This window comes from Bicyclus anynana, chromosome 21, assembly GCF_947172395.1.
Source record: "Bicyclus anynana chromosome 21, ilBicAnyn1.1, whole genome shotgun sequence".
Classification (NCBI taxonomy): domain Eukaryota; kingdom Metazoa; phylum Arthropoda; class Insecta; order Lepidoptera; family Nymphalidae; genus Bicyclus; species Bicyclus anynana.
In genome coordinates, this window is record NC_069103.1 from 7047879 (window position 1) to 7059656 (window position 11778).

At 38.5% G+C, this 11778-nt stretch overlaps 1 protein-coding gene across 1 annotated transcript; it reads right to left on the minus strand.

Moving 5' to 3' along the window:
- Positions 1–201: 201 nt before the first annotated feature.
- LOC112057507 (dihydrolipoyllysine-residue succinyltransferase component of 2-oxoglutarate dehydrogenase complex, mitochondrial-like) lies at positions 202–10260 on the minus strand. The gene is made up of 8 exons (XM_024097977.2): positions 10205–10260; positions 9720–9882; positions 8758–8967; positions 6871–7031; positions 5104–5262; positions 3751–3884; positions 2468–2625; positions 202–662 (listed from the first exon to the last, which is right to left on the minus strand). Exons 1-8 carry the CDS (start codon positions 10258–10260, stop codon positions 528–530), a joined length of 1176 nt encoding a protein of 391 aa, XP_023953745.2. The 3' UTR covers positions 202–527.
- Between the last annotated feature and the right edge of the window lie 1518 nt (positions 10261–11778).

Below are 11778 nucleotides of genomic sequence, written 5' to 3' on the forward strand. Positions count from 1 at the left end.
ATGTTACCGGGTAAAAGCTTAATATCCAAAATTGTAGACTTTGTACATTAAATTTTCAATTAAAATAAATCATTGAATGTTGTACTAAACTATTTTATTTTCTCGCAATCGTAGAAAAGCAGGGTGTAACACGTGTAAAGGAAGCAGAGTGTAACACGTGTGGCTAAACCCATTATAAACTCGGTTTCTATTTATCGGTTTCTCAAAATACCTCGTATATAATGGGTCTTTTTAGCCCCTTGTATAACAATCTACTATTATTATAAGCCAGAAAATGCTATTGAGTGTTATAAATTTATCGCCTGTCCAGAAAAATACAAAGCTGTATATGCTGTCGTATGCGTGAGAGAAAGGGAAGCCAGACAGAGTGGCACCGTAACGCGTTACGTTACGAAGCGGTCCCATAAGAAGTTATCACTTTAAAAGCGATTTCGTCACGTCAGTCTCGCATCTGCCTCACAGGCAGACTCTAAAAGAATGTCACATAGGTGTCAGGCAATTTCTCGTCCATGTATGCCTGGTTTCAATTAAATTCCAGCTAGAATCGACGTGGGATCTTCTACACCGGATTTAACTTTTCGCAGAAACATCACTGCTTCACGGCCGTCTATCAACCGGTGGTCGTATGACAGAGCCAAGTACATCATTGGTCTTATTTCCACCTGTAAACAATAGAGTATTATTTTGTGGGAGAGAAAACACCTCGAGCAGATCCCAGGACTTGTGACTTTGGGAGTAGGTTTAAAGGATCCTTTCAGAATGCATAAACCTTGTCTGCCCAAAATGTTCTCTATGCCCACACTAAACAATTTATGATCAATAATTACAACACAAAACAATATTGCACAAAGTCACAAACGTGACTGGCAGCGTGACTTTGTCCACGCTGTCTAACAAACAACTGAGCTCAAGTCATCAAATACCCTCTTATTTACCAACATTGATACCTCCCCTCACAATATCATAAACTAGCGGACGCCCGCGACTTCGTTCGCGTGACCTCGTGAAACTCGATGTAAACTTTAACCCCTATTTCACCCACTCCTTTTAAATTTTTGCATCTATACTAATATTATAAAGCTGAAGAGTTTGTTCGTTTGATTGAACGCGCTAATCTCAGGAACTACTGGTCCAATATGAAAAATACTATTAGTGATAGAAAGCGCATTTGTCGAGGAAGGCTATAGGCTATATTATATTTTCATAAAACTTAGGGGTCCTTCCTAAAATTCCAATAATGTAACCCAAGGTGTGCGAAAGTTTTGTTTACATGGCGTGCCCTGAAAAAAATATTGATGTTAGAATAAAATAATGTACTACAACTGTGCAGAACACATCATTTTCTACAAAAAGTGTGTAGTGTAGTGACAGCATATATCTATCTTCTATATTATAGCAGATATAGTACCTTTTATACTTTAATGAATTATTTAAATCATATACTAAGGTTTACGTCATTATTTACACAATTAAACTTAAATCCTTATCAAAATGAATTACTTATTAATCGAGAGGATATTAAAGAGATAAGATTTGACTTTTACACTATTTTAAATAATCGTATAGTTTCGGAGATAATACAAAACTTCTAAAAGACGCTAAAATGCCGCTAAAAGACGCCCCGCGGTTTCACCCACATAGTTCCTGTTCTCGAAAGAACCCTACCATTCAAAATTATATGTGAAATGTAGAATATGAGTCACTATACCTACCCTACATTATCATATCATATAATACGAGGGCGGGACGAGTGAAATGAGCTGGAAAATCTATACAGATGGGACTCGGATAGGTCGGCAGCTTGAATGCAAATGTGAGGGCGTGTAGACTAAGGGTATAATCGTCTCTATTCCGTTTCCGTTGGCTTATACCGACCGCCAACCATCTTTGCTTACTCGTATTACATAGCACCTTTTGTCATTATTTTAATATCGCTTATTAATTATTGTAGATCATGATCATCTCCATGGCGGATTACGACAAAATAAGACAAGATGAATAAATTCGATGTTTCTTCGTCTTGTCTTGTTCTTAACTGTCTTTGACTATTTTAATGGCTGTTCTTTTTTTTTTTTTTTAATTTATTTTACGGCCTTGGATACAAGTCCTTATAGGCCATTGGCTGTTCGAATATTTAAACGCACAGAATACATAAATAATTATTATAACGCACAGAATACATAAATAATTATTATATGTTGTACGGGCCTCTTTCAGGTGATCTGACTATCAGGTTGGATCTACTCCGTGGTTTTTTCTACCGATTTCTTTTTTCTACGTTTTCTATTGCCACGGCCACGGAGGCCGTCGAATTATATAAAGCTGAGTTATAAAAGTTAGACGTCACAAAAACGTAGTGTTTCAACCTTCAAACAGCCCGACACTAGTCTGGCGGAACATAGAAAAAAAATCAAAGGATGAAAAAAAAAAAAAACAAAGTCTATGGCAAATATTTTTTACGTTATACCTTGCCCGCAACGGCGACGGGTCGCTGCACAATCGCGTGCATGCCCAGTATCGCAGACTGCGGCATGTTGATGATAGGCATGGAGAGCAGCGAGCCGAACACGCCGCCGTTGCTGACGGTGAACGTGCCGCCCTGCATGTCGCCCGGCGTCAGCCGCCCTACAAGTTTACGATATTTTTAGTCTGTGACCTTCAATCTTGCGAGGTTATGATTATTTTTACTAACAGGTATTTTTGAAGCGCCTGCAGGCTATTTTGACGTATGCTAGTTGACATATACGAAATTGAGATTCTATGTAACAATTGTCACCCGGTGTATTGTCAATTGATTTGATGTTTATTTTAATAGGTTGATAATAAAGTCTTCGTGACACACATTAATTTTGGTCTATATATTATTGTCTATTAATATCATTGACATTAAATCAATAACAACAGCAATTTTTCTATTCCATATAACACGAAAATTACAATGTCAAACCCGCTAGTTAATAATTTTGATCAGTTAGCAATGGATTAATAATGAATATGAAATCACATGACTTAAGAATCTAAAGTACCAGAAAAACAATAAAAATAGTGTTATTTTTTTTAATAGAAGTAGTCCATGTATTGAATTATATTTTAAAATCATTAGTGTACCTACTACATGTTTGTATAAAACTCTTCTCAGAATGAGGGAGGTTAAGCCAATAGTCCACCATGCTGGCCATGCAGATTGGCACACTTCACACACGTAGAGAATTTAGAAAATTCTCAGGTATGAAAATTTTCTCACGATGTTTTTCCTTCACCGTTTGAGACACGTGATATTTAATTTCTTACAATACGCATAACTGAAAAGCTGGAGATACATGCCCAGGACCGGATTCAAACCTACAACCTCCGAATCGAAAGCACAGGTCATATCCCCTGGGCTATCACGGTGGGGCGTCTACTAGTCACAGTTCACATCACACTGATAATATAAAGGCGAAAGTTGGTGTGTAAATGTAAAAGTGTGTAAGTATCTATGTTTGTTCCTCTTCTATGCTGCGGCTACTGAAGCGATTTGGCTGAAATTTGGAATGGAAATAGATTTTACTCTGGATTAACACATAGGCTACTTTTCATCCCGGAAAAATCCATGGTTCCCGCTGGATTTGTGAAAAACTGAATTCCAGGAAGACGAAGTCGCGGGCGTCCGCTAGTTTGGAATAAAATAAAGATTTTAGATTGTATTTGGTTATTTAGGCGTTAATGCAAAGCTTTGCATACAATAAACGTTCTCTGTTAAAATATTACCGTTTCTTGCCTTTTCAGCGAGTGCGGCTACGGAGAGCTCGATACGGGGGAAATCCATGGATTCCACATTCCGAACTACGGGGGTCACCAGTCCTCTTGGCGTGGCCACCGCTACTGATATGTCCACGTAATCCCTAGAATATAACAATATTTTCATCATCATCATCATTAACATATTCGGCTCGCTGTTGAGCAAGAGTCTCCTCTCAGAATGAGAGGGGTTAGGACTAGTCTACCACGCGTGCTCAAATGTAGACTTCACACACGTAGAGAATTGAGTTCTCAGGTATGCAGGTTTCCTCACGATGTTTTTCCTTCACTGTTTGAGACACGTGATATTTAATTTCTTAAAATGCACACAACTGAATAGTTGGAGGTGCATGTCCAGGACGGGATTCGAAAATACGCCTTCCGGAATCATGGGCAGAGGTCATATCCTAAGCACAGAAAACATAATGTACAAGTACTAAGCAATCAATTTTGTACCGTAATTAGGTATAACCTCAGAATACAGAAAACACCAGAAACCGCGTTCAGTTGTCATAAAGCATGCATTGTATCCAAAAATTGCACGTCACAACACAGCATACATAGTGGCTAATCGTTTGTTCGTGAAACTACACCAAAAACGAATTTCAACGGCTTCATTCCTATGCGCGATCATACCTTCTGGAGTTTTCTATATTCTGAGGGTATAACATTAATTTTAAAAGAGCAACTGTTGAGTTTCTTGCCAGTTTCTTCTCAGCAGAACCTGCCTTCCGAACCGGTGGTAGAATCTTTACAAATAGCCAACTGACGTATCAAAAGTGCTTGTATACTGAGCCTACTTGAAATAAATGAATTTTTGATTTTGATTTTGAATTTCCAATAGATATTTTTTGAAAACTGCAAAGTATTTTGACGCTCCGTGGCGCAGTGGTATGCGCAGTGGACTTACAAGACGGAGGTCCTGGGTTCGATCCGCGGCTGGGCTGATTGAGGTTTTTTCATTGGTCCAGGTCTGGCTGGTGGGAGGCTTCGGTCGTGGCTAGTTACCACCCTACCGCCAAGCGATTTAGCGTTCCGGTACGATGTCGTGTAGAAACTGAAAGGGGTGTGGATTGTCATCCTACTCCTAACAAATTAGCCCGCTTCCATCTTAGATTGCATCATCACTTACCATCAGGTGAGATTGTCAAGGGCTAACTTGTACAGAATAAAAAAAAAAGTATCAATGACTTTTTCCAATCTAAACAGGTGCTAAACAAGTAAGCGAAGAACAGGGTGGCAGGTGGCGCCGAAGGGACGGGCAGGGGTGTTGTAACAGCTCTGTCCAACTTCCTAGAAGTAATAAAATTACGTGCCCATTACCTGTAAATAATGTTATCGCCCATTATAACGCCGTTGATGACCGGCTGATCCATGAGTGCATTGGCCGACGCTTTTAAAAATGGCGACATGAAAGATAATTTGACGCCGTATTTCTTCGTGAACGTTTCGAGATTCGCTTTGCGGAACGCCATGAGTTTGCTGGTTGGAGAAAGAAATGATATTAACAGGACTATTATGTAATATAATCTCGTTGTAAGTGCGATTCAAATCAAGTGGCAGTGATTTTTAGTTTTGCGAATCGCAATAAAAATCACAACAACTTTATTGACTATGTTTTGAATCGTACATATAATTATAGAATCCATAATTTTTTTTTGACTTTCGCTATGTAAGTGTGTATTTGACGACCTCCGTAGCGCAGTGGTATACGCGGTGGATTAACAAGACAGAGGTCCTGGGTTCGATCCTCGGCTGGGGCGATGGAGGTTTTCTTAATGGGGATGATGACTACGTTTGAATATATTGATTATTATGAAACATTTGGGTAAATAGGCTCAATGTTAACTAATTTATACATAAAAAGCAAAGATTGTCTGGATATTTGCAAAATAAATGAGATTATGAAATTTCAAAATCTATTAAAATCTATCGTAATTAGATGAAAATTCATACAGTTTTAGCTTACTTACATTAAATGTGACTTTTTTTAATATGTGAACTATATACATAAATGCACAAATAACAAAGATATTAGTAATTTTGTTTGAACACATACACAAATCTAACGATCATTACATTACCTACGACGGCATTAGTTTATGCCATTTTGTATGGGGCGTTTTTCAGGGATCCGCGGCAGCGCCGCAAATCTGACCCTTTAAATCCCTGTAGCTCCGAAAATAATGATCGCAGATACCCTGTTCCTTTTGCAAAATTGCTTTACTATTAACATACTCTTAATTTATATACAATTTAAAAAACTGTCATCAGTATGTCATCCCTATTGGCCCAAGTCTGTCTGGAGGGAGGCTTTGTTACTCTAAGTTTGCGACTACTGAACCAAATTAGCTGAAATTTAGAATGGAGATGTATTTAAAATTTAGAATGGACCTGGCTAACATAGGCTACTTTTTATCTCGGAAAAATCCCAATTATTTTTAGCGGGAAAGATCGCAGCTAGTTTTCATATAAGTTTCCAAAATCACGTGGCGGAGTTTTTTTTTTATAAAAGAATAATTATTGATAACTATATGAATTATTTTTTAAGGCAGGTAGTAGGTATATTGTGGCTAAATTTAATTTTACTCGGTACCGAATTATTTGTTAATCATGTTTGAAATAGCATAACATTCTTATTTGGACTGAATGCAATAAAATATATTTGTAAAATACCTATCTAACCATTAAAAATGTATGTACATATGTATTTATTATAATATTATATATGTAATTATGTATTGAAATAATAGTATAATATTTTTTTATTAGGTCTCTAGTTTAACTCATTTTAGTTCTTTTTGGTTATTTATTATTAAGTTTAATGTCATTGAAGGTATTAGTTTAGATTATAAGGTTTTGTGGCGTTACCCAATCTGTGGTTCCAACTGAAAATCAGCGCTACGTGTCCAAATTCAAATGGTCACGTAGCATTATGCTGAGCTGGGGCCATTTTCTGGGTTATGCCACACATCGCAGGGTATTGTCCTGGATGTCATGGTGTACTGGAGATATTGTGATGTGTGGCATAATTTTGAAATAAACGCATTTTTCTTTCTTTCTTTCTTTCTATATATATGAACTAAGTACCTCATATCGCATTCATTGAACGTCGTCAACATGGCAGTGGTGTTTTGCGCCTCCTTCAGCCGCTCCGCTATACGTTTGCGCATTCTGTTCATCTGTACTGGGTGCTCGGTGCGTGTGCCGGATATTGTCTTGGTGGGATCACCAATTTTCATCGCCGTTAACTAAAGAACAATTTGCTGTTACTGTAGTCTGCTGGGAAGCAGCTTAGAGTGCCATGGAGGGGCCTAAATAAACCGTAAAGAATACTCAATTAAATTCCCTCTCTCACTGAATTCTCAATACACACAAAAATACCTACTTTAGGGCCTTTGCTATGGAGCTCCTATGGAGGTATCAGGAGGCAAACTAATAGGGGTTAAAGTATGAAATTGCCGTTTTATTGCAATAGGTTTTTTGAAATGACATAGAATCTTCATGGTTCGAGGTTTTCGAATTAAACTTTTTTTAAATGGTTTCTATGATGTTCTTTTTTTTAAAAAATATGAAACATTTGAATATCGGCTTTCAATTGTTTTTGTTATTCAATTTAGACAAGAAAGATGGATACTGCGAAAATTCGAGTGATTTTTGAATACGAGTTCCGACGCGGAACTAACGCGGCAGAAACAGCCCGCAATATCAATGCTGCGTTTGGAGAGGGGTCTACTAATGAACGCACCGTGCGATTTTGGTTTAAACGCTTTCGTGATGGAAATTTCGACTTAAAGAATGAGCCACGAGGAAGACCGCCCACACAGGTGAATAATGATGAATTAAGAGAGATAGAAGGAAACCGGAAAAGAAAAATGCAATGGCTGACCCCAGGTCAAATGCCACAACAGTGTCCTAAAGCGAAACTTACCAATAAAAAGGTAATGGTAACTGTTTGGTGGTCTCAGCATGGTGTTATCCACTATAGTTTTCTCCGATCTGGTCAAGCAATAACGGCAGAAGTCTATTGTGCCGAACTCCGAACCATGTTGACAAAACTAGCAGTTAAACAGCCCCGACTCATGAATCGATCTTCACCATTATTGCTCCACGAAAACGCGAGATCTCACACAGCACGAGAAACCATTTTAACCCTTCAGGAACTGCAGTTAGAAACTATTCGTCATCCTCCGTATTCACCAGACCTTGCTCCAACGGACTACCATTTTTTTCGTGATTTGGACAATTATCTACGTGACAAGAAGTTTTCTTCCCAGGAGGCAGTACAAAATGCTTTCACACAGTTTGTGCAGTCTAGATCTATAGCAAAGGCATTAATGACCTTCCCATTAGATGGCAGCAATGTATAGATAATAATGGCAACTATTTTGATTAAATAAATTTGTTAAAAATTAAAAAATAAACAATTTAGATTTTCAGTACAAATCGGCAATTTCATACTTTAACCCCTAATATTAAAAACACTTAAGACTCTACTATGTCTTTAATTCACAATTAATTAAAGGTAAATACAGATTCAGATCGAATTAGAATATCTACATCTCCTAGGGCAACAGAGAGCACGTTGTTAAGTCTATTTTGACTTAATCTGAATCTAGTCTAAATCCGAATAGCGCCGGGCGGTTTTATTACAATCTAATATGCCGCGTCAGCGATGTATATAAAAGTGCGTAACCGACACACATATACCAGTCCCTACGCTACTTGCTTAAAATAAATATAACAGTGATTTAACTTATGCAGGATGTTTCCAACTTTTGGGAGCACGCTTAACCCGGGAAAAGAGAGTGAACTACCCCTACTCTACTATACTCTTAACCTACCCCTATCCTAAGTATCCTATGACCGTCTCCTGGTTATAAGCTACCTCCCTACCAATTTTTAGCCAAAACGGTCCAGCCGTTCTGGAGTTATAAATGGTGTAACTAACACGACTTTTTAAATATTTGTATATACCGTAGGTCCAGCAGATGCGGCGGATTTCTTTACGACCTCTGGTTTCTTCGCAGCCGGCGCCGGGGCGGCAGTGGCAGGTGCGAGGGCGGCAGCAGCGGGTGCTGGAGCGGCAGCAGCAGGTGCTGGAGCGGCAGCAGCAGGCTTGGGGGCGGAAGCAGGTGCCGCTGCTGCCGCCGGAGCCGCTGCTGGCGCGACTCCAGTTACATCAACCTTTATTTGAACAAATAAATGCGCTATAAATACACAGTAACTTCTTGAATTGAATACTCCCGTTCCCCTGCAATTAGTCAGAAAATACTGTGTCAGGAGTGGGTACGACAACAGTCGAGAGGGCAGTGATTGAACCACCACCTCTCTGTGATTGTCATTCCCAATTTTCCATTTATTTGTATAGGCCCTAGATCTGAACACTTGAAACCTATCTTTCGAAGCCACTACAGCCACAATTTTCTACCGTACTTACCCATGCTAAGAGCATGAGCTAACAAACTTACACCCTTCACTATCCCAGGCATGATTAAGAAAATCTCCCAAATATCACGAAATTATTATTTTACACTCTCGATCATTTTGTCAGTATTCTCTTTCATTGCGCTTTCATTTGAGACTCCACTAGATTATATTTGCAGACATTAGGTTGTTGTTCCCACTTTCAACCCCACAACTTTTAAACGGCTCAACCGATTTTCAACAAACATGTCTAAGAACATTCGCCCGTAAGTCATATTTGATACAAAGAAAGATCTAAATTGAAATCGCTTCATCCGTTCGAGAGTTAAGGTGCCACAGACAGACAGAAAGACATACAGACAGACAGACACGTCAAACTTATAACACCCCTCTTTTCGTCGTCGTGTGTCGAGGGTTACAAAAAAGCTATTTGTCGTTTTAAGAATCTGGGGCGAGTCCGGCTGCTTTACCATTGAAGTATTGAGGCTTGTAAATAAATAAATACACTATACCGTAAACAACGGCTGCTGTGATTTCACCGCCTGGCCGTCTTTGACCAACATCTTAGCGATCTTGCCGTGGCCCGGCGACATCACCGGCAGCGCAGTCTTGTCTGTTTCTATCTCCAGAACCACTTCGTCCATCGCGACAGCATCACCTTCTTTCTTTATTAATCTACATAACAAATGTGTTATTAGACAAGGAGAACAACACGAGTGGAGAAGTGTGTTAGTTATCTGTCAAGGACGTCCTTAACCCTACACCATCGGTCACAAGTCCGGGAATCTGGGGATTTTCTCTCTGTCACATGATGGACCCGGCACCTGCACGGTGGATCCATGGAATTCTAATATTTCGTCTCATTACTATTACTAGGTACGGCTATTTTTTTTAATTCATACATAATCATGGACAATAAACACGTCTTCTAGCCATAGAGTAGGTGTAGCTTAGGTTGTGGGTACTAAGGTAAGTAATTAAGGGTTAGGTCACTTACTTGACGTCTCCACTTGTAACTGAATCGGGAAAAGTAGGAGCTTTGACTTCTTCCATCCCCCTTAGAATTGCATTTGTTTGGATGTATTGCTTCTTTAAGTAACATAATTTGCCCGCCGGTTTTAACAAGTTGAAGTGCCTGAAAATTTAAGAAAGGCTTTTTAAAAGCAAAATGTCACATTTCACAAAGATCAAGAATAACTTTTAAAACATTGTGAATACCTACATATTATGTCTAAAATGACTTTTCAAATCTCAAAACTTGCCCTCTATTGCCTTCTTGGCCTCATTTAAATTTATAGTTTGGTAGGTAGGTTGGTCGTTATCAACTCATATTCGACACACTGCTGAGTTCGAGTCTCCAATAGTCCACCACGCTGGCCCAATGCGGATTGGCAGACTTCACACACGTAGAGAATTAAGAAAATTCTCTCATATGCAGGCTTCCTCGCGATGTTTTCCTTCACCGTTAGAGACACGTGATATTTAATTTCTTAAAATGCACACAACTAAAAAGTTGGAGGTGCATGCCCTGGACCGGATTTGGACCCACACCCTCCGGAATCGGAGGCAGAGGTCATATCCACTAGGTTATCACGGCTCTTCTGGTAGGTTGGTTATACATTCAAAACTGTATTATTTCTTATTCTTTGTCATAGCTCTTTAAACAGAATTCCTTGTCTTTCAGAGACTGATAGTACTCGTATAAGTAGTCTAGACGAATCTAAGCGTCTCCTCTGAGACTGACCTCGGCCGATAAAGGGCCGTTCGGGAAGGATGTTTTGGCCTGAGTGTATTAGTCCGGGTGCCCCCGAGATCGTGAGTTAAAAATCCCACGTCTGGATGACGTCAGATATCGGGGCGGGATTATTCCGCTGGGCTATCTCGGCACTAGATGCGTGCCTGTATTAAATTTTTAACACACAACCAATGTCAAGAGTGAACGAATAGTGAATACTCACTTGACAATAAAATAACGTGAACATAATTTTCGAACTTGACTTCTAAAAGTGACCTTCGTGCCCAATACTTCTCTACCTTGAAAAACCTACAAAAAATACAAAGTAAATGTACCTATTTAGGTATTTTTTTAGATAAAAAAAATATTGAAAAGTTTATGTAGAACTGTTTCAAATGTTTCATTGGATGACGTTTGCCATTTTCCAAACCATCGTGAAGTTGTTGAAAAAGGAAAAATAGAGCGTATTTATAATTAAAATATATAATTTAGATTATAAACTTTATCATAATTTAATTTAGATGAAAAAGCTTGGAAATTATTTTCACTAATAAAATTTCAAATTTCTTAATAAATTTGAAATTTTATTATCCTCGTAAACTCGGAACCTCGTAAATTTATTTTTCAAGTTTTCGACTATACTTGTCTACATAACATTATTTTTACAATAAAAAGAGACAATAACAATTTATTGTATCCTGACGAAAATAATGTCCTTACTGAATAACGAAAATTTTGAATTTGTGTTTAAAATGATAAATATATCGGGGGTTTCTCTAAGTATTTCTTGGACTTCCAAAATACACGGCAACTCTCGATATGGGTAATCCAGTTTC

What these genes read in the sequence shown, in the direction of transcription:
- LOC112057507 (XM_024097977.2), bottom strand. Translation starts at nt 10,260, where the DNA reads ATGGAAGAAGTCAAAGCTCCTACTTTTCCCGATTCAGTTACAAGTGGA. An exon ending in CGCTGAAAAGGCAAGAAACG is followed by an intron (nt 2,626 to 3,750) that starts GTAATATTTTAA and finishes GTAAACTTGTAG; the next exon opens with GGCGGCTGACGCCGGGCGAC. An exon ending in CCGTCGCCGTTGCGGGCAAG is followed by an intron (nt 663 to 2,467) that starts GTATAACGTAAA and finishes TATTGTTTACAG; the next exon opens with GTGGAAATAAGACCAATGAT.